General features: G+C 41.6%; 1 protein-coding gene across 6 annotated transcripts; it reads left to right on the top strand.

Annotated features, from left to right (window-relative positions):
• Positions 1 to 332: 332 nt before the first annotated feature.
• NCOA4 (nuclear receptor coactivator 4) lies at positions 333 to 23,013 on the top strand. 6 transcript variants are annotated; one of them, XM_045878301.3, is made up of 11 exons: positions 358 to 485; positions 9,200 to 9,227; positions 14,572 to 14,726; positions 15,978 to 16,118; positions 16,302 to 16,390; positions 16,830 to 16,938; positions 17,486 to 17,575; positions 18,091 to 18,234; positions 19,520 to 20,536; positions 20,932 to 21,072; positions 21,434 to 23,013. In XM_045878301.3, the coding sequence occupies exons 2-11, from the start codon at positions 9,218 to 9,220 to the stop codon at positions 21,437 to 21,439; spliced, it is 1,902 nt and encodes a 633-aa protein (XP_045734257.1). In that variant the 5' UTR covers positions 358 to 485; positions 9,200 to 9,217; the 3' UTR covers positions 21,440 to 23,013. The 6 variants fall into 6 exon arrangements, with proteins under 6 accessions (XP_045734259.1, XP_045734258.1, XP_045734257.1 ...); XM_045878300.3 differs by having other exon boundaries at positions 18,088 to 18,234; XM_054508280.2 differs by lacking the exon at positions 358 to 485 and adding an exon at positions 8,554 to 8,633 and having other exon boundaries at positions 18,088 to 18,234.
• Positions 23,014 to 23,085: the final 72 nt, after the last annotated feature.

Raw genomic sequence — 23,085 nt, 5'->3', positions numbered from 1 at the left:
CAAACGCCAGTGTGTTTCCTGTCTCTATAAATCTGACTTACTGTAGGTACCCTATATAAGTGGAATCATACAGGATTTGTCTTTTTTGAGTGTTCTGACATTTATTTTTGCAAGCGTATATTAAAGCTAAAATCTGTCTTGTGAGGACATTTGTTGTGAGAGAATCACTTAGGGTAATCTTTGGCACACAGTGTGCCTTCAACAACTTTGCTTCACTTAGTGGGATTTATTCACGAAGGGTGAAAAGGACACGGACCTCGTGTGCCAGAAAAAGTGCGCTTGCGCTCTGTGCTCTCTAGAGGGAGGACAAGGGCTTTGCACTGACCCGAGCGGAAGTCTCGCGAGAGTGTCAGACGCGTGGCGTGAGGCGTGGGAGGAGGGCTGCGCTCTCGCGAGAACTCTTCCTTTCGGCCCTTTACCTGATCAGGCCGGTCTGTCTCCGAGGAAGCTTCCCCTCCGATCGCCGGGCGCGGCGCTTCGAGCTGGTAAGAACCGCGGTGGCCCGCTGGGCTGGCGCAGCTCCCCCAGCCCTCAAGTCGAGGGCTGGTTCGGGGCGCCATGACCGCTTGCTTGCCGGGCCTGGGCCTGCCCTTCCCGTCCGGCCTTTCCCTCGACCAGTCCGGCCCCGGGGGTCACCTTTTCTTGACCGTTGGGGCCGCTCTGGGCCTGTCCTCTCCCCAGCCCTCGACACTCCCTGCCTGGGGGCCACTACCTCTGCCTGCCCGCCTTCTCCCGGCCCCGGGAGTGACAGCTGCAAGGTTTTGCTTGCTCTCGCCAGGGCCTCATGGGGCGAAGAGGCTCCCGTTTTCCAGAACGGGCGCAGAGCGTATCCATTCCCAAACTGTTCGGTGGAAACGCGAGGAAGATGGTATTTTTCCGGCCCTCTATAAGCCAACACAGCGTTACCTTCCGTCTCATGTAATACTCCCCACAGTCCCGAGAGGTGGCTTGATTCTCTCCTTTTTTACAGATGAGAAGAGCAAGGTTTGCTCATTCCTTGATTTATCCCACCAGCAATCGTTTCTTCATTGCCTATGTGTTCAGGGTGTTGAGGCTAGAGCAATGAAAAAAAAAAGGGCACAGCCCTTATTTTCGTGAAAGTAAATTCCTGTGGCGGGGCAACAGTGATATAAACAGTCTTAGGTGCCCTGTGATACAACATGGGATGATGCGATCATGAATGACAGCAGTCAGAGCTCTAGAGTCTGTCAGATCGAAAACACAGCTTTTTTCACAATTCCATTTTCTGATGTTTTCTAATCAGGGTAAGGTTCATAATAGCATAACTATCTTTTGAATAGATTTAGTTTTCCATCACCCATTTGGTAATTTGGAAATGTGGTTGTAAGGACTCTTGAATTATTTCCTGGGGTGAGTATGAGACAGGTAATCATGGCTCATTTCTGTACTGGGGTCCTAGCGTGACATTCCTGAACTTTAAAGATTATCAGACCTTTTGAGGAAGACTTACGCAAATGCTACAGTGAAGGTGGGGGTGGTGCATGTACCTTGTGGCTTAGGGAAGTTACTTGGTTTGCTCTTTGGAATGTTTGCTAGCTTGCCTGTTTGTTAAGACAAGTGAGATAATATATGTAAGCTCTAGCCCAATAGTATTCCTTACATTTTATTTTCTTTCCTCCTCTTCTATGGGACTTTGATCCTTGGGTCCTTAGGGTAAATCCTAGGGATCTAAAGTTTTATGGTTTTATGATATTTTTTGTCTAAATAAACCTCTACAATTACATTATTACTGTTGGGCAAATAGGTATTTCAAAAGTGGAAAAGCACAGTGAGCTATGTAGGGAAAGGAAAATGTGGTTCTTACAGGGGGAGGAGATAACCTATTTTAGAATTACATAGGACACGCCTAGCCACCCCATTTTATTAAATCAGCTTAGCTGTGCCAGAATTTCAGGAACCTGTGTAGGGCTTCAGAAAACTGTGCAGGATATTCTGACACATCCCTATCCCCTCTTGGCTAGTGTTTTTCTTTCTTTTTTTTTTTTTTGAAGATTTTATTTATTTATTTGACAGAGACACAGCGAGAGAGGGAACATAAGCAGGAGGAGTGGGAGAGGGAGAAGCAGGCTTCCCGCTGCGCAGAGAGCCTGATGTGGGGCTCGATCCCAGGACCCTGGGATCATGACCTGAGCCGAAGGCAGACGCTTAACGACTGAGCCACCCAGGCGCCCCTGGGCTAGTGTTATAATAATTTCCCTCCTAGAGTAAGGGTTAGCATACTGGAAAACATTCAGAACCAGTCATCGTTGCTGCTGGTGGATTTTTAACTCTCAATGTCATTTCAAAGAATTAGTATTTTCTGCTGAATTTTTGGTGAATCAATGGCACAAATTCTCCTCTAGGTAACAAGTTCACCATTGTGCCCTCAGGGACTGTCATAAGTATATTTCAGTGTAGGCACTCAATAAATGTTGAATGAATACATAAAATCTTAGTACTGAAGTGATCCCTTTAACATACATTGTGTGGCTAAGGACTTCAGACTCAGACCTGGGATTAAATCTTGGTTCTTCTACTTGGAAGCTTGTGATTATAGGTGATATATATTTAACTTCGTCAAGCCTTTGGTTCTTTATTTTTAAAAAATTATGGTGATATTATGTACTTTAAATGTTTGTGAGGACTAAATGAAATAATGTTTTAAAAAAAGAAACCCTTGGCACATAGATGTATTAAATACTTACTGAATTCATTCAACAAATATTTATTGAACACCACTATATAACAGTGAACAAAAAGACAAAGTTCCTTCCTGTGTGGAACTTACCTTCTAGTGTGTTTTCTGAAGTGGGGTCAGAAAATAAATGATTTCTCCATGTCAGATTGTGGTGAGTACTGTGGAGAAATAGAATATATATTAAGGGGGAGTGTGTGGAAGGAAGATTTATTTTGTATAGGATAGTGAGGAATGGCTTCACTGAGAAGACAGCCAAAGGAAGTGGTCAGACACCCTAAGGAAGTGAAAGAGTGAGCATAAGGATATCTGGAGGAAAGTGCAAGGACCCTGAAGTGGAAGCATCCTTGGTATGCTGGAGGAGCAGCAAAGAGGCAATTGTGGCTGGACTGAGCAAGCAAAGAGAAGAGCTGGTGAGGAGGGAGGAGTAGGAAGCAGTCATGAGGTTTCTGCAGGAATACTGGAGAGATATAATGGTGACTTATTAAATTGATGAGCTACTTAGTAAAATGTCTTCCTTTATTATCATAGCCCATTCTCTGACCAAAAGTAATAAAAATAGCTACAGGTATCCCCTGCTTTTTTTTTTTCTTTTTTCCCCTGCTTTTTTAAGGCTTGCGTTATGCCACTTTGCTTTTTTTGTTGTTGTTGTTAAATTTTTTGTGTGTGTGTTTGTTTTATTTATTTATTCATGAGAGTCAGAGAGAGAGATAGAGAGAGGCAGCGGCAGAGGGAGAAGCAGGCTCCCCACCTAGCAGGGAGCCCGATGAGGGACTCGATCCCAGGACCCTGGGATCGTGACCTGAGCCGAAGGCAGACGCTTAACCATCTGAGCCACCCAGGCGGCCCCCACTTTGCTTTTATGAAAGACCTGCATTCATATCTGTTTTCGCTAAGTGAAAGAAATCCAAAGAGGATTTTTGCTTTTATAAAAAAGGGCAAAAACCAAAAATGATGTTCAGCATTTGTTTTGCAGTGAGCCAGAATAGAGGCAGTATGCAGTATGCGCCCAGCAGTATGCACCCCAGCAGCTAGAGTGGCACCACCAAGCTCCTTCCCTGGGAGCTACACTCAGTATCTCAACATCAAGCCACCACAGCTTTGAACTGTGTCTCTGAGGACCAGTGCTTTATCTCAATTAATTTTGTGCATTCGTTTGACTTTTTTGAAAGAAGTATCCCAAGCCTCAGAGAATAAAGATTTGTCACTATGCATGATATACAATAGAATGTGCTCCTGGTTCAGAGAGCACTTTCTGAGGCATTGCTGAAATCAGTGAATTCAGTATCTCTGTTTGCATACCAGTTAGGTTCCAAATCTAAAATGACTATAGTAAGGCACCAACCAATATTTATGTATTGGATTAAGTTCAGTTTCATGGAGGCACTATAGATGTCCATGGCATTTTTATTACTATTCCTGCTACTTTTTTTTTTTTCTTAAGATTTTATTTATTTTTTTGTCAGAGAGAGCACAAGCAGGGGGAGCGGCAGGCAGAGCAGGTAGAGGGAGAAGCAGGCTCTCTGCCAAGCAAGGAGCCCGATGTGGGACTCGATCCCAGGACCCTGGGGTCATGACCTGAGCCGAAGGCAGATGCTTAACCGACTGAGCCACCCAGGTGTCCCTTCCTGCTACTTTTTAGCCCTCTTAAAGCTTTTGTCCGCAACTTTCATTTTGGCTTAGTTTTCATTATGGATATGTCTGAATACTTTGTTTCAACATAGAACACACAAACAAGGTGAGTGGCCTAGGTGATATGGGGGCCAAGTTGAGCACTTTTACTCTAGTGGGTAGCTTTAAATAGTGTCTTTAAATAGTATGCTTATCAGAGGAGCTGCCATGTAGTTCTTCTCAGCTTGTCTTTGCTTGTTAGAACATTCAGTCATCATTTATAAACATCACATCTAGTCTACAATTCTTCAGAGCCTGTCATGGTATTGATCCTCTTTGAATTAGGTAGATTCACTGGCAAGAGAATAAAATAGTTATTTTTTTAACAGTGTTTCTACTTTTTTTTTTTTTTTTAAGATTTTATGTATTTATTTGACACAGAGAGAGAGAGGGAGAGAGAGAGCACGCACACACAAGCAGCGGCAGGGAGAGGGAGAAGCAGGCTCCCCCCTGAGCAGGGAGCCCAACGTGGGGCTCGATCCCAGAACTCTGGGATTGTGACCTGAGCTGAAGGTAGTTGCTTAACCTACTGAGCCACCCAGAGGCCCCTAAAATAGTTATTTTGAGGGTGTTCTTTTTACTTCTGATGTGAATGATTTATTCTAATTCTCTTAGCCATCCTTATCCCAAGTCATCATCCTGATTTTGCCTGGTTTGATTATTCAGTGGAATCAAGATGTTCCCTTCTGGTGCTAGTAGTATGTTTGGGGACTCTTGAGGCTTACTATTCCTCTTATCCAGCATTGCCTAGAGTGCGCTACGGATGTGACAGTTTGGTTCAGTGAAGGAGTGAATAACTGACCAAATATGTTAAAAGGTTTTTTTTTTTTTTTTAAAGATTTTATTTATTTTTTAGAGAGCGAGCGAGAGAGAAACAGCATGAGAGGGGAGAGGGTCAGAGGGAGAAGCAGGCTCCCTGCTGAGCCGGGAGCCCCATGTGGGACTCAATCCCAGGACTCTGGGATCATGACCTGAGCCGAAGGCAGACGCTTAACCATCTGAGCCACCCAGGCGCCCTGTTAAAAGGTTTTTGATTGTCAGTTTGGTCATAGATAAGAAATTAAGTCTTTTAATACTTGGACACTTACTGATTTCATAAGAACATAATCTTAGGTATATTTTGAGTTTAATTTTGACATTATTGCTAGTCCCCCAGGCTTGAAAGAAGAAAATATTATATCACTTGTTCACTTCTTGTGGGAAAAACCACAAGGTATGTATCATAAAATCAGGGATAAAATGGTATTACTACTGTGATGGTAGATAAGTAACATATTTTCCTATCCTTGACTGTATTATGGCCAGAAGTTTCAAGTTAAAAATAGGGCAGGGCCCCACTTCTGAAAGCCTACCAAACTTCTGTGATGTCAGCTAGAATTTCTGTGGTACTGCAAAAATATGAGGGGGAAAAGAAAATCCTGAGTTGGCTGTAAATACAGTTAATATTTCCCCTTTAACTCACAGACTTCCTGATGTTTGTGAGTCTCTATAGCTGAGCTTTGATGGGTCTGGCCTCAGGAAAAACGCTTTATTTTAGTACCTCTTCTGGGATTATGGTTTCAGTGGCAATACCCTTGCTAGTTTTGTCTTGTTTGAAAGAAAACTAAAAGTAGTGTTACACTGGAAACATTTCCACCTCTGAAAAACCTTCCTGAATTAATGCAGGTCTTAGTGTGACATCAAGTTGATTATCTATGTTTAAAGAACTATACTATACTTACTGTGGCTAGTCTGAACTTGAACATTTGTTTATCATTTATTCATCTATCCATTTATCAAACATATGTTAAGTCTCTGTTGAGTTTAGGGTCACAGCATTGCACAACTTCAGGGACACCATGCTCCTTATGTCAATGCAATAGAGCATGTAGAGTGAAGGAGGTTGGTAATGCCAAGACACCCTTATCAGGCTGTCTGTTCAGCATTAGGGTGTACAAAGCCAAATAAAACATGATACCTTCTTTTGGGAGTCTCAAGCTAAGGAGGCAACCATGTAACATGTAATTAGAGTAACATGTTATAGGTGTCATGCTGGAAACCTGTACAGATTAGAGTGGCTCCAGAGGAAGGAGCAGCTAATTCTGTTGGCCAAAACTGTTGAGTGGGGTGCTTGGTCAGGAAAGGCTTCATAGTGGTGGGACTTGAGCATAGTTAGAGAAGTGGACAGGTGGGGAGAAGGGAACTGGTATTGCTGGCGGAGAGCACTGGGAGAGCCAAGCTGGACAAGGTGAACCAGCCTGGACTGTGCATAGAATAGCTGTGTAGCAGGTCACAGTGTGGGGCTGCCTTGAGGAGATGGCAGGAGAATCATGTTGGAGCAAGAAAGTAGAGAACTTTATTTCCTTTGTAAGAAATTTGCACTTTATCTTGTAGGCAAGTGGGGAGTCATGGGATAGTTACAGTTTATGTTCTCTCTAGATGAGAGAGATGAGATGATCTACTAGGAGTGGATGGTTCTCTTGTTCTGAGACAGCATAGAAATCTTGAAGCAGAAGAGAGGTAAAATCCCCTTTACAATGTAAACATTTTATAAAGATGGCAAATAATGGGCAAATAATGAAGTTTAAGGGAGTCAAGGGGAGCCTGCAAAGTGGTTTGAATGCAGAATTCTTCTAGATTTCTTTTTTATTAAGATTTTTTATTTTTCACTTGAGAGAGACAGAGAGAGAACAAGCAAGCACATGAGCTGGGTGGAGGAGCAGAGGGAGAAGCAGACTCCCCGCTGAGCAGGGAGCCCGACCCAGGCTCCATCCCAGGACCCTGGGATTATGACCTGAGCCGAAGGCAGATGCTTAACTAACTGAGCCACCCAGGCGCCCCTGGAATTCTTCTAGATTTTTATGATTTTTTTCTCCACAGTCTTTTTATGTTTATGTAATATTGAATAAATCACATTGTAGTAACAACTAAAGCTGGCATAAACTGACAGAACAAACACTGACTCTCAGTAACTGTAACTCAGGAATTCAAGTGAGGGAGAGCTGGAGCATTTAGTGTGTGGAGGCATTGGTCAGGATCTTTTAGAGAGGGTGTAGAGATTATTGGTTATGTAGGTGATAGTCAACACAGTTTCTACTGTATTTACATTGTGAGTATTTTATAGAGGCACCTAAAAGATGAAAGTTTTTGACATCAGTCATATTTTGATAGACTGAGAATTCCTCCTTTCTAGCCATCTGACTTAAAGTACAAAGGGCCAAAAAATTTAAACTTTCATCATTTAGAAGTATGTTTCTTTTTTTTATCTTTACCAAATGTGTTATCCAATGAAGAAGACATTGTTTTCTCCTTATTTTTGGTAATGAATGTCTGAAATGGGATCCCAGAAACTTTGCGCATCATAGATAAAACAGGCGCCTCCACAAACTGTTCATCTGAAATCTGAGGGTTGCTTAATTGAAGGTGATGGCCTTTAGTGTTTCCTTTGCTTTTTGTCATGTGGTTTTGCTTTACTCTTCCTATTTACAAAAATAGTTGGCATATGCATAGACAAGAGCAAATATTTTACATTAATAAAATTTATTGAAAGGAAATGACTAGTGCTGTCTAGATTTTGTCTTCTGGCCTGATTGGATATGCAGGCTATAAGGGTTGTTTTTGGAGAAAAGGGCACCAAACTAGACGTACCATGAGCATGATAATCAGACAGGAATACTGTATGCCAGGTACTGTCCTAAACATTTTACATATAATTCATGTAATTCTCATTGAGTTGGCGACAGTAATAATGGACATCTGGAACAATAGGCGAGGGCTGAACCCCAGCTGGGCTGACAGTGGGGTTTTGTGGATTGTTTCCTTTGCTGTGCAGGAGGCATAAACTACTGGGCAGGGACATTCCAAAAATAACTCGGTAAGTCTTCAGAAGACCCACGGTTGTTATTTCTCTGTAGTGATTAGCAGCAAAACCCTTAAGTCATAGACGTCTTGACGATTTGGGCCGCGGAGCGGGGTGGACACAGGCTAAGAGCTGAAGCAGCGGGGCCGAGGGGAGGCTGGAGAGGAGCCCTTAGGAGCTCCGGGGGCGAAGGGGGCAGGGGGCTTGACGGGGGAGGGGGGAGGTGCCCGAGTGGGCGGAGCCTCCCGGCTCGTCTCTGGCGCCGACGTGCGCGCTCCCAGCCCGGGGGCTGCTGCCCCCCGCGGGCCGGGCGGGGCGGGGCGGGGCGGGGCGGGGCTTTTGGTCTCGGGGACCTTCGGCACTCGAGTCGGGGATAGAGCGTCCTCGGGCTCGCCGGGTTGTTCTCGCGGCGGAGACCCAGCCTGCGAGGTTCGTCGGGCAGGCCAGGAACGCAGTGGGAGCGCTCAGAGTTGCTTGCCACGTTGGGGTGGGGAAGGGGCTCTGTGGCCGCCGCTGTGCGCATGCGTGCTGAGCGGTGACCCTGCGACTGCGGCTTCGTAGGGCTACTGTGCTCTTAGAAAGAGTTGGGGAACCTGGAAAGTTCCATGAATCATTGTTGCTTTTAACTAGAAAAGTCTTACTTGGCATTAGGTGGGGAATTTTGTGGTCGGTTTGCAATTACTGCTTCGGAAAGTTGATGTGCTGGGGTTGATTGCTCGTAGTTACAAGTATAAAGGTAGATCCCAGCGCAATAAACTCTGAAGTGTAAATCTTAAAATATGCTATTGTGATTTCATTATTTTCTTATTTGTTTAAGTCTCTTCAGGTATTAACCTTTATTTGCGAGGTGTAAAAAAAAATTGCGGAGAATCAGATCCTGAATTTCAAAAATACTCGTGTTGATAAAAGTGGACTGGGGCTAGGGTTAAGACATATATAGCCTTTGAGTTAATGAACTGTGAAATAAAAAAACCTTTTATTTTTTTTAACAATAGAGAACGTGTGGAGAAGAAATGTCTCAAGGTAATGTGGAATATTAATTACTTTATAATTAATAGTTTTTTCCTGAAAATTTGTACAGTCTAATATATATTGTCCCATCAAAGATAACCAAATTGGCAGTATTACAAACTTAGTAATCCATAGAACATAGATGTATGCTGTGGATTGTTTTTTAGGGCGTAGGCTTCTAGCAATGATTTGGATGCCAGGAAAATAACTAAAAAGTGGACTTTTTTTTTTTTTTTTGGAGAGGAAGGGCAGGTGGGAAGGGTGACAGTGAGAGCTGGAAGGTGCAGTTAGAGATGACCTGGTCTAAGCCTTCAGACAGACAAATGGGATTTCGAGTGATTGTGATACAGATGTGGGATCAGAATCCAGGGCTCTTGCTGTGGCCTTCATACTTGGCACTGGTACTTGGCAGTGTTTTGATTATTCCCAAACTATCATGACATGCACAGGTACTATTTATTTTGTTAGCATTATCCAAGGAAGAAAGTTCTAAAAAATTGTCATAATTTATTGAGGACTATGAAAATGGACAGAATTTTTTTTTTAAAGATTTTATTTATTTATTTGAGAGAGAAAGAATGAGAGACAGAGAACATGAGAGGGAGGAGGATCAGAGAGAGAAGCACACTCCCTGCTGAGCAGGGAGCCTGATGCGGGACTCGATCCTGGGACTCCAGGATCACGACCTGAGCTGAAGGCAGTTGCTTAACCAGCTGAGCCACCCAGGTGCCCCGAAAATGGACAGAATCTTAATGGAAGTTATTCCAGTAGTATTCCATTGGAATGTTCATTCTTTTTTTTTTTTTTTGAATGTTAATTTCAAACTCTAGTATTGGCAAATAAAAGTAATTTGTGGGTGTTAATACACTAAAGGAAGAACAAGCTTGTTAGAGAGCATCCAGGACTAGACCTTAGGAACCTTAGTTCTAAACTCAGACCTGTTATGGCTGTGGCCTTTAGATGGGTCTTTTAAACTGTCTGGGCCTTAGTGGCTTCATGTATAAAATGAGAACAGCCTACTAAAGAGATGGTTAAGAGTTTTTCAACTTTAAATTGTGGTTTGTGTGGTCACAAGAGGGTTATAGCCTTTTGGAAATTTTATGCTTAAACCACATGGTAACGATTTAGCTAATCATTTGTGGTTAGTTGCTCAATTCTGGTTTCATGATCTTTGGATTTCATAATTAGATTTGTGCAAACCACTGTGCAAAAATGGCATATATAGTTTATAGAACTCTTTGGGGAAACTCTAGGTTTTCCTGGAGCTTTATTTATTTGAGGGGTGCATGTGTGTCTCCCTCCTCCTTCCCCCTACCCCCAAACCTAGAACAGGAATCCTAGAGGCAGGGAAGTTTTAGAAGCACTTAAACTTTTGACTTTGTCTCAAAAAATACACATTTAAGACAGTCTTCTTTTGAAGGTGGTGGGGCAGTGACAAATGAGCTCTAAAGACCCTTATTAACAAGGTGACTGCTTTGAAGGATAACACTCATTTTTTTTTTTTTTTTTAAGATTTTATTTATTTGCGAGAGAGAGAATGAGAGACAGAGAGCATGTGAGGGAGGAGGGTCAGAGGGAGAAGCAGGGAGCCCGATGCGGGACTCGATCCCGGGACTCCAGGATCATGACCTGAGCCGAAGGCAGTCGCTTAACCAACTGAGCCACCCAGGCGCCCAACACTCATTTTTTAAAAACGTGATAAATATGTGGGGAAAATCAGTTTTGTAATTTAAATCTCATCCTGCCTTCTGTCCGTAGCTGATAAGGAGAAAACCCAATTTGTGTACTTTTGCCATATTTTGTTCTTTTTTTTTTTTTTTTTTTAAAGATTTTATTTATTTATTCATGAGAGAGAGAGAGAGAGAGGCAGAGGGAGAAGCAGGCTCCCAAGGAGCAGGGAGCCCGATGTGGGACTCGATCCCAGGACCCTGGGATCATGACCTGAGCCGAAGGCAGACGCTTAACCATCTGAGCCACCCAGGCGCCCTTGCCATATTTTGTTCTTGTTAGACAGTTTGTATAGTACTTGTGATTGAATTTAGAAGACCTACTTTAGGGATCTAGTAATAATAGTCAGCACTTAACATGCATTTGAATTTGCCACCCATATGATCTTGAGCTGTGGGGTTTTGGCATTGTGAAGTACATTTTAATTTAATTTTATTGATTACATTTTACACTGTCCCAGGCATTATGGCATTCCACACAAATGGTGAAGACCTAAGAATGGGAAATTTGGCACAGGTGACAGTTGGTTAATAATTGGAAAGACAGCTAAACATGCCTTGCATAAAACTTTTAAGTGCAAAGTGAAGCACTTTGTGGTAATGAGGTGATACTCCAGCTCTCCAAGGATGAGCCAGCAGTTCACTTGTGTGGCACAGGTATTTTTCAAAGTCCCTACAGTGTGCACCAGGTGTACACTAATGCTTATGCTTAAAACAGGGCAGTTTACAGTGTGAAAAAGAAGTTAGCAAAATAGTTACAGCTGGTCTTTTTTTTTTTTTTAAATGTTTTTTATTTATTTATTCATGAGAGTCAGAGAGAGAGAGAGGCAGAGGCAGAGGCAGAGGGAGAAGCAGGCTCCCTGCCTAGCAGGGAGCCCGATGCGGGACTCGATCCCAGGATCCTGGGATCATGACCTGAGCCGAAGGCAGACGCTTAACCATCTGAGCCACACAGGTGCCCCTACAGCTGGTCTTTTGAGGGTTGGAAAAAATTTCCACAAAAATTCCCGTCAAATTTAGTTTAGGAGGCCCTTCCTTTTTAGAGGTCATTATGGCAAAACAGACTGAGGTGTAACAAAATAACAGGGAAATTACAAAGTTTCTTGAATCTTTCAGTTTCTTAGAGGTCACTAGTTTCTCACTATGGATCTTTTCCTGAGATGGTCAAAAGAAAGCCTATTACGCTTCTTCCTCCCATCGTTTTATTTCTGAGGGTGGGGATCACACCACTTTTGTCCCTTTCCAGCTTGTAGCTAGCTATCTGGTCCTAAACCTAGGCTTGAAGATGCAGTCTAGGCCAAAGTTTGCTTCCTTTCAGATGAGGAGTCAGCCATTTGGGGGACTCTACACTGGGAAGGCTTCTGTTGAGCCAAAAGCTGGCTTATTTGAGAAGGTTGTTGCCTTCAGAACTGAGAGGAAGTTCTTTAATATATTGCCTCAGATGTCTCCTGTTAATCCTCCTCTACTCCCTTTGGGTGATTCTGAACAAATCTAAGTCTTTTCGACAGGTCACCAAGCAGTTGAGTGTCGTAATCAAGTCCTCCCGGAGACTTATCTAGGCTAAACAGCTTCCCTTCCTGGAGAAATTTTTCATGGTTTGAAGGTCCCTTTCCGTTTTCTAAATGCCTGTTCTAAAGTGTTTTTCAGAAAGAAATTTCAAATTTAGTTTAATAAACATGGAACAGATTAGTCCTGTGACAAACAGTATACTGTTGGTAAATGCAAGTGGTGATATTTTTCTTTCAGACCCAGCACAGTGCTAACTCATATAGAGGTTACTTTCAATTAAAAATCTTCATCCTTGTAAAAACATTTTATTCTCTTCCACTTTGTCCTCCCCCATTCAAGTTTTAAAAATTTACATTTTGTTGGGGCTCCTGGGTGGCTCAGTTGTTAAGCGTCTGCCTTCGGCTCGGGTCATGATCCCAGGGTCCTGGGATCGAGCCCCGCATCGGGCTCCCGCTCTGTTCAGCGGGAAGCCTGCTTCTCCCTCTCCCGCTCCCCCTGCTTGTGTTCCCTCTCTCGCTGTGTCTCTCTCTGTCAAATAAATAAATAAAGTCTTTAAAAAAAAATTTACATTTTGTTTTATAAGATTTAACAGCTATGTAGAGATTGTTATGGAATCTGTTTTTATCAAAGTCCTTTGTTAACTGCAACTGTAATGTCTGCTTTCTGTTTTTATCCACGTAATTAGGGAAAACAGGTGAGTAATTAGGGAAAACAGGTGAGTAATTAGGGAAAACATACCTCTACAAACTTTATAGACTGGCTTCACTCTTATCCCTTTGAGTTGTTTGTAAAAAAATAATCTTAGGATTCCATTTAGTTGTACCTCTCTTTAGCTCATATTCACATTGTCCCCAAAGATAGGATATCACCTTGTCACAGGTCATACTGTTGAGCATCCAGATAGAGTGTGGCTGCAATTTTTTTTTTTTAAGGATTTTATTTATTTGACAGAGAGAGACACAGCGAGAGAGGGAACACAGCAGGGGGAGTGGGAGAGGGAGAAGCAGGCTTCCCGCCGAGCAGGGAGCCCGATGCGGGGCTCGATCCCAGGACCCCGGGATCATGACCTGAGTCGAAGGCAGGCGCTTAACGGCTGAGCCACCCAGGCGCCCTGAGTGTGTCTGCAATTACATTGAGTGGCCGGTTTAGTAAAACTGTCCAAGAAGGAAATAACTTTGATGTCATAGGGCTTAGTGAACATCTGCTGGGTTACACTGATTACTGTTTCTAAGTGTTCAGAAAAACCATCTCTGATTCTAGATCTACCCAAGATAGACACCAGACTTCTTCCAGTGGTTTTTGTTAAGCTTTGTGTGTTTTTCCAACACTCTTCTGTCTCAGTTCTGTCATTCTGTCATTGCTTGTGTGCTGTTCTTTCCACTTCTATTTTTTATCTCTTGTAAACCTAAGATTATTAGGAAAGTCTCTGTAGTTTCCCACACCAATGTCTGTAAGCACCTCCCTTATATCAGAATCCTATGAAATTACTTTGTTAGATTTACATTCTTGAGAGCTTCCTAGCTAGAAAAAACCATCCTAAATTAAAAAAAAAAAGCCCCACCTAAAAGAGAAAATTTAAAATGTCCATTTTCCCAATCAATTTAGGTATATGCCAGATCTAAACAATGTTCTAAATTCTGTTTACCAAGTTAGTGGTTTGTAGTTACTTTTCAAAGTAATGATGGATCCTTCTAGACCTTTTAGTCTTCACCTCTAAATCGGTAAAACAAGAACATATGCCCCCTGTGACTTCCTGTGTGTTATAAATAGAAACTTACACTGTAATGTTCTTTTAACTTTTTGGAGGCTATATGCCCTATCAGTTCAGGAAAATTAGTGTTTTTTGTTTTGTTTTTTAGGAATAATCTGTTCCCATGTAAAGTGTCACTAAAGTGGATGCATAGAGTTATATGGTAGGAATGCAGTAGTGGTGGGCAGGGAAGAAGAGGCAGTATAAATATTAAGGGTATACTGTGTGCTGGGTCCTGTGTTGGAAGTAATCTAAGTAAGTTAGTAATTGGGAGCTGGTTGGAATGATCATTTGGGGGATGACTGAAGGGTAGTTTTTGGTTGTAATTACAGTCCAACTTAGATTGTTACTTATTTTTCTTCCCCCGAAGGAACAGTGAGCAGAATGAGTACCTCACAGGACCAGAGTGGCTGTGCCAGTACCAGAGAACCCCTTTTGAGGTGTTGTGATGCACGGAGGGACTTGGAGCTGGCTATTGGTGGAGTTCTCCGAGCTGAACAGCAAATTAAAGATAACTTGCAAGAGGTGTGACGTGCGCTTTTTTCTTCCCTTGTCTGGACCCTTAGCACAGGGCTGTTTAGAGCATGGCCAAGGGCTTGGCTTCTCTGTGCCAACCAAAAAGTTTCACCCGATGCCTTGCATGGTTATTTCTGAAATCTTGGTTCCTTTTTTTCCCCAAGCACAGTTAAGCGGGTGGTAGAAGAGTCTGGAAAACCTTGTACTACCTTAAAGAGTTCAGTTCAGCATGCGTTTTTTTAATGGCTGCTGTGTGTGGTCCCTATCCCAAGGACTGCCATCAATAAAAAGTAGCAAAGTTAATGAGTACTATACTTCTCAGCTGTGTCCTTGATGCATGAAGAGTGGCACATCATCATGTCCCCTATCATTTTTTAACTTGGTGGTGGCATGGTTTTGTTGGTGGCATGGTTCTGTAAATAACTTTGTTAGATCAAGCCAGAATGAAATCTCTTTGTTCCATTGACCTAATACTATTCTGTTGGTGAGTGGGAAGACCCAAGTATTACATGACTTTGAAATACAACCTTATTATGCAGAAAAAATTTGTTTTAAAATAGTTCTTTTGTGAATTCTCATGGATAATTCATAGCTGTTTTGATTTTTCTCCTTAGGATTTTTGTATTCTTTTTTGACTCGCTATTTGCTTTCAGAAACATTTAGTTTATAGGTTTACTTACACTGTTCGTCCTCATGGTCTTCTGTCTGTCCACATGCAGTGGCACATCTCTTTACTGAATTGGCCTCCTGTAAATGGATTGCTCATTCATAGAGTGAGACAAGAGATAAGGGCTAGCTATAAATATTCCTGTCTTACTCCAATGACACATTTGTAAGACTATAGGTTTTCAAATTATATGGAAAACAGAGGGGGATTAGTATTACATGATACATTCTTTTATTTTTTCTTGATTACTTTAGGCCACCCAAATAAACCTGCTCCTCTTTGGAGGGAGGTGGTATTGAAGGAGGATTTTAGAGCTTATGAATGCTTTTATGGCTGGAATTCTTAAACTGCGTCCATGGGGGCTTTGGTGCTTCCATGGGTGTGCTTTGGGGACCCTAAACCCCGAAATTACAGGCAAAATTTTGAGTATATGATTATGTATTTTTCTGGGGAGATGCTCCATAGATATGATTGGATAACTGAAAGGATTTGTGACCTCTGAAAGTTTAAGAAACTCACCATTCTGTGGGAAATACCATTCTTTGGGCTTATAATTACAACAGTAGTGAAGCTAACAGGTATGTGTTTCCTAGGTCAAAGCCCAGATTCACAGCTGCATAAGCCGTCACCTGGAATGCCTTCGAAGCCGTGAGGTGTGGCTGTATGAGCAGGTAGATCTCATCTATCAGCTTAAAGAGGAGACACTTCAGCAGCAGACCCAACAGCTCTACTGGGTAAGGTGGCTGCAAGGCTGTCATTGGTTTGAGTGTGGTTTCTGGGTTCCACAGAATGTCTTTCCTATAATGTAGCATTAATACAGATCGGGTATAAGTTTAATCTCAAGTGCTGTTTGTTACCTTGGATATATTTGGTGCTTTTAGTATCACTGTGGCTAGATGGTTTCATTTTTCTTACAGTTACTGGGCCAGTTCAATTGTCTTATTCATCAACTGGAGTGCACCCAAAACAAAGATCTAGCCAATCAAGTCTCTGTGTGCCTGGAGAGGTAAAGATATTTTTTACTTGTTTTGACTTTTGGCTCTTTGATTCGTTGTATTTATTTATTTTTTAAAAAATTTTGTTTATTTATCTGAGAGAGAGAGAGCATGAGAGGGGGGGAGGGTCAGAGGGAGAAGCAGGAAGCCTGACATGGGGCTCGATTCCAGGAGCCCCGGATCATGACCTGAGCCCGAGGCAGACGCTTAACCAACTGAGCCACCCACTTGTAACTCATTGTATGTCTTGGATTTAACCTGACTTCTCTTTTCCTGTGATAAGATCATCCTACTTTATATACTTAATGTTATAGCTGGTGGTACATAGTGAAGTCATCTGCCTTTGATGAGTTTCTTAGAAAAGTAGTCATTTCAAATTATTCACAGTTTGGCTTTGTTTTAGATTAATACCGTTATTCCTTAAAAATAGATTTTATTTTTTTTTTCCAGACTGGGCAATTTGACCCTCAAACCCGAAGATTCAACCGTCCTGCTCTTTGAAGCAGACACAACTGCTCTGCGCCAGGCCATCACCACGTTTGGATCCCTCAAGACCATCGTGAGTAGTGTTGATCTCAGATAATTCATAGAGCACTTCTCAGATCTGTGGACTCAACAGATGGTCTTAAAAATTTTTACTATGAATAATGGCTTTCTTGAGCATTTGGGAAACTTCAGAAGTGTCATGTTCTGATTAAGTTGATAGAGCATTAGGCTGGTAGCTCTTGGAATGTGGTACTGATTCACAATTTCCAGAATTGATCTTGTATCCTTTTAAATAACTTGACATATTTCTTATAAAATCTATGGTTTGAAAGGTCTTTAATACAAAAAACCAAACATGGTCTTATTTGGGTCTTGTTAAAAGCAGTAATACTACCAATTCTGGTGACGAATTCTCTTGTATGATGATTAGTTATGTAGTAGAGAATTCTCACATTTCATAACTACTTGTGTAGGTCATTGAATTTAGTGTAAAGAATATTTATTCTAGTGAAATGATAATGCTTTGATTACTACTTTTGAAATTTAGGAATTACAGTTTCACTTTTTTGGAATGAAAGCATAACATTAATAAACATGATTAATTTGCTTTCATTTTATAGCAAATTCCTGAGCACCTGATTGCTCATGCTAATTCATCAAATATTGGGCCTTTCCTGGAGAAAAGAGGTTATATCCCATTGCCAGAACAGGTAAAATTTCATTTTTGTTTCTGGTAACTAAGTTATTACTTGGCTATCTGTCTTTTGGCTTTTGACTAAACCACTTTTTTTTTTCCTACCATTTATTTGCAATATTGCACCAGTGGAAATGAGTTAATTTATGCAATTAAACACTCCCTTTGAGACTGAACGTCAGATAGAAATTTAGAGGTTTTATAGATGTTGTGAGAGAAAGTCATTGTTACCAATTAGTTCATAAGACATTATCATTAGCTCTTTGATTGGGGTAGTTCTGTCTTAGGGAACATTCTCTTTGTAATTCTTAAGGGAATGTGAACATAGAATGGTAGATGTTTTGAGTTGAGAGCAACCCTGGGCATGAGCTAGACTTCTTGTTTTATATGGAGGCTTAGAGAAGTCATGTGACTTGTGCAGGGTCAGTGGCAAGCCAGAATTAGAAAGGTTGGGTCTGCTGCTTTTCTGGTGAACTTTCCATGGCATTTGGCATTGCCTTGTTAAGCATAAGAGTATTATGTGATTAGCAGAAGTCAGCATCCAGCACCACAGCTGTCTCTCTCAGCGAATGGCTCCTTGGAAGCAAACCTGCCAGTGGTCGTCAGGCTCCTTACATCCCCAGCACCAACCTCCAGGACTGGCTCACCCCAAAGCCGACCTTGGAGAATAGTCAGGTGTGTTGCTGCCGTTATTGTTTCTGAGGTAGATGGTGTAGTAGATGGCTTCCGTTTTTAACTCATAGTTTATGTCTGTGTTTAGTTCTAGGCTGAAAATATTTTTGCAGCTCTTTATTGTAACAGTGACACCTCTTCACTATAGATAGAAAGTTTACAAAACAGACTTTAAGGAAATACAAACTCATAACCCCAACGTGCAGAACTAACTACTGTAGCGTTTTTGTTTACGTACTTCCATTTTTCTGTGTGTACGTATCTTCAAAAACATGATTCTATAAATCTTGTTTTGACTAGCAGATTTTTTTCACTAGTAGAGCATGAATATATTTCTCTTTCATTTAATTTCTTCCATAAAATCCTTAATAGTACATAATATTTTGATTGGCTGTAACTTAAACTCCAGTTTTTCTGGGTATAAACAGAGTTCCCCTCAATAGCCAGGAGTTAAGTTTGTGCACATCTCTTGATTAATTCCTTAGCAGCAGAATCCTAGAAATTGCATTTCTAGATTATAATTCTGCATACCCTTTAAGACTTGTTTTTTAAGATTTTATTTATTTGACAGAGCACGAGTAGGCAGAGCGGCAGGCAGAGAGAGAGGGAGAAGGAGGCTCTCCCCTCAGCAGGGACCCTGGGATCATGACCTGAGCCGAAGGCAGCTGCTTAACCAACTGAGCCACCCAGGCGCCCCTACCCTTTAAGACTTTTGATCCATATCGCCAGTTTGGCTTTCCAGGAAGTTGCTACCAATTTATATTCAGAAGAATATTCAGAATATTGAGGGTGCTTCCTTCCCTGAAACTTCTCGAATAGTGGCAATCATTAAGTTCCTTTTTTTTTCCCTCCAAATCTGATACAGAGTAACAATTTTTACTCTCGTTTTGAAGTTTCTTTGCTTATGGAGGTTGAATATTTTTCATGTTTATTAGCCGCCTTGGATGAGTTGCCTAATCATATCCTTTGTTCATTTTTGTCTTCTTTATTCATAAAGGTTTATTATATAGAACTAACAGCCTGTTTTCTGTCAGATATGCTACAAATGCTTTCTCCTGCTTTTCTCTTTAGTATTTTTTAGTTTTTTTAAACTGCAGAAAATTAAATTTTTTGTTACTGAAATGTATATATTAGTATCTCAGTAGAGAAATCCTTTGTCTCTTGGCCTTATCTACTTCAATTTAGAAACACTGGGCAGTGTAATAAATGTGGAGATAGAACTCTTATCGTTGAACCCCAAAGCAGCCATAATGTTCTGGTGAACTAATACCGTGTACTTCTTGTGTAGACTTCTGCCAGAGCCTGCAATTTCTTCAGTAATGTCTGGGGCAACCTAAAGGGTTTAGAAAACTGGCTCTACAAGAGTCAGCAACAAGAGGTTCCTGAAAAACCAACTTACCAAAAGTGTAACAGCCATTCTTCTATCAGTTCTTACGCTATTGAAATTGAAAAGGCTGGAGACCTGGACCTTCTTGATCAAGATGAGATGGACCTTTCTGATTGGCTGGTGACTGCTCAGGAATCCCAGAAGCTGGAGAAGCCTGGGAAGGGTAGCTGTGAAACCAGTGAGAAGTGGAAGCTCCTGTTGCAGGTGTTCCAGGAGCCCTATAGTGTGAATGATTGGCTTGTCAAGCCCGATTCCTGTACCAATTGTCGGGGCAACCAGCCCAAGGGTGTGGAGATTGAAAACCTGGGCAATCTGAAGTGCCTGAATGACCACTTAGAGGCCAAGAAACCCTTGTCCACTCCCAGCCTGATGACTGAGGATTGGCTTGTCCAGAATCCTCAGGACCCATATAAAGTAGAGGAAGTATGCAAAGCCAACGAGCCCTGTACAAGCTTTGCAGAGTGTGTGTGTGATGAGAACTGTGAGAAGGAAGCTCTGTGTAAATGGCTTCTGAAGAAAGAAGGAAAAGACAAAAATGGTATGCCTGTGGAACCAAATCCTGAGCCTGAGAAGTGTATAGATTCCCTGAGTGTGTGGCTCTGTCCTTCCAGAAAAGAGGCAACGCAACAAGCTAAGATGTCAAAGGCAGTGGCTCCTTCTAGAATTGCCGATTCCTTCCAAGTCATAAGGAACAGTCCTTTGTCAGAGTGGCTCATCACACCCTCATACAAAGAAGGTTGTCTCAAAGAAGTGCCGAGTACTGAAGACAGAGCTGGCAAGCAAAAGCTTATGAACCCCGCGGCCACTTCCTGGTGTCCCTTTAACACAGCTGACTGGGTCTTGCCAGGAAAGAAAATGGGAAACCTCAGCCACTTATCCTCAGGAGAGGACAAGTGGCTACTTCGAAAGAAGGCCAAGGTGAGCACAGACATCAAAGTAACACCATTTGAACTAAGTAGATTTATACTTTCTTAATCTCAGATCTTGCAAATGGGCCAGATCCTTAAATGTGTTAAATGTTGCTTGGCCTATTAATTTTGATGGAAGATTTGGGATGCAGACTGAAATTTCTGTACATTTTCCAGGCCCCCGGCCCCCATCCTGTAGGAAAGAAAAAAACAAAACAAAAAACCCCAGAGTGTTTTATTGGCTGTTTATGGAAAAGATTGAACTGTTGTACCTTTGCTCTTGCTTATGAGAGAGAATGGCCAATAATATTCCTTATGGACACTAGACTATTGGGAAGACGAGTTAAGTTGGTCCCTTGCTTCCCAGTTGTCATGGAGCAACCCACCCTTGTTGTCTTCTTGCAGGAAGTATTACTGAACTCACCGCTACAGGAGGAACGTAACTTTCGCCAAGACCGTTACGGCCTCCCAGCAGTTTGTGACCTCTTTGCCTGTATGCAGCTTCAAGTTGACAAAGAAAAGTGGTTGTATCGAACGCCTCTGCAGGTGCGTGCAGGCCACTAGCCTAGCAAAATCAGATTTTAGCTGTTTGTGTTTCGTCTTCAGTATGAATTCACACTTTGCCCACCAACCTGTGTTCCTGTTAATGGTGTGTGTGCTAGGCAAGTGAGCATGGCTGGGGCATCATAACCGTTTCAGGTATTTCACTTGAACTTACTTTATGAAATAACTAGGACATACTTGAAAGTGACCTTTCAAGATGATTTAGATGTCGGGGGAATTGTCAGAGCCTGTGTGGATTTTAGTAGCTTATTGAGAAATGAGTCAGAGCTCTGAGGGGGTGGGGGGAGAGATTTGCTTTTATCCTATAGTGAAGTGACACTAATCTTTGGGCTTTTCTTCATAGATGTGAAGGAATGGAACACACGAGTCAAGCAACTTTTCTGCAAATAACCACACCTCCATGGGCCGAGGGACTGTGCGGCTTGCCAAATCATAGTGTTTCTCCAGTCAGCTTAGTTCCTTTTCCTACCTAATTTTGAGCTAGTGAAGAGAAATAAGTCATCAAATTATGAGTTACAATGTAAAAGAAAAAGGCTCTTTGTTGATGCTGAGGTGATTCAGTTCCTTCTTACAGAAGTATTAACTCAGCCCTACACTAGAAACACAGCATCTTGGTGGATAGGTCTTTTTCATAAGCCTCTACAGCTCCTTAGATTGGATTATTACTAGAAGTACATTAAAACACTGTAGTTTTAAAAATGAAATAGTTCTATAATCAAGGTGTGATGTATTCAAAAGCTAGTACGCTTCCCTAACCTTTTGATTGTCCTCCTTTAGATGCTTCCCTTGCTGTGGGTTTTCTTCCATTGGTGGTGGAAATGATTCTTCTGTTTAATATATAGTATATTTCACACAAATAGTTAACTTTGCCAATATATATTTTTTCCTTACCAAAATGTGTATTAACAATCTTGGCAATTTCGGACATTAATTACATTTGAACCTGCATGTCAGATTCTACGTCATTTTTCTCCTTTTGAAAGAGATTCAGCTACTGCAAATTTTGTTTTTCCCTTTTCTAAATGTTGTTATTAAAATATCTAGTGAGCTTTTAGAGGAGCTCCATATTGCTTCAAGACTATGTTCAAGGTAGTCCTAGCTGCTTTCAAAATATTCTGAACTACAGGTCAAAGAGCCCTAGTGCTGACTCATCAATCAAAGAGCAAAAGGCAAGACGTGTTGGAAACGTAGTACTTGAACTCTTTGCTATCTTAAGGGTTATTGGTGCATCCTGTGTAAAGGGAAGCTGAGCTTGACACCTGGTGCTTTTAACTAGGGTATATTAAATGTCCTCTCACTGCAAGCATAGCATACCTATACCTCTGAAAGTAGAATGCAGTGACATTTTAGTGAACAGGCCGTTTTGAACACTTGTGCCTTGGGGTGTTTACTGAAGCTTTATGAAAACTTGATGTTTTCTCCGTATCCTTAAAAGTCACGTCCATGCTTTAAAAGGTTTCTCTGTAGGAAATGCGATTTATAATGTTTTTAAATTCTCTAAGGTAAGATACCGTAGCTGCTTTCTAGGCTTTTAAACTATTAAGCCACTCAGCTTGCCTATATGTTATTGTTCATACTTTTCAAGTTTGTGATATGGTCATCTAAAAACCCTTTTGTGCAAACTTCACAGTCCCACAGTCCTTGCCATACAGTTTCATTAGACTTCTTGACCACAGCTGAAAAGAGCCTCTTAATTTTTTGGCTCCCCGCCGCCGCCCCAATACCACTTAGAACTTTAATAAAGGTGGCAGGTAAAAACTTAAGGAGCCTTTTCATTATCTTAGGTTGCAGGAAAACTTTGTAGTTTTTGAGGTTTAAGGATGTATTCCTAACTTTACACTCACCACCATGCTAATGAGTATGTAAAACATTCTTCTGCATTGATGCATTTTGTACCCACTCCATTAAAAGCATTAACAGCCATAGTTGTTGTGTGTATTTGTAAAACTACCTTGTCACAAAATGTTCTACCACGTTAATCTTTGGGTAGAAGTA

This window comes from Mirounga angustirostris, unplaced genomic scaffold (genome assembly GCF_029215605.1).
Source record: "Mirounga angustirostris isolate CCGP_5_RB_7025 unplaced genomic scaffold, mMirAng1.0.hap1 SCAF_6, whole genome shotgun sequence".
NCBI lineage: Eukaryota > Metazoa > Chordata > Mammalia > Carnivora > Phocidae > Mirounga > Mirounga angustirostris.
The sequence above is the reverse complement of the archived record's forward strand: the minus strand, read 5'-3'. Positions and strand labels throughout refer to the sequence as shown.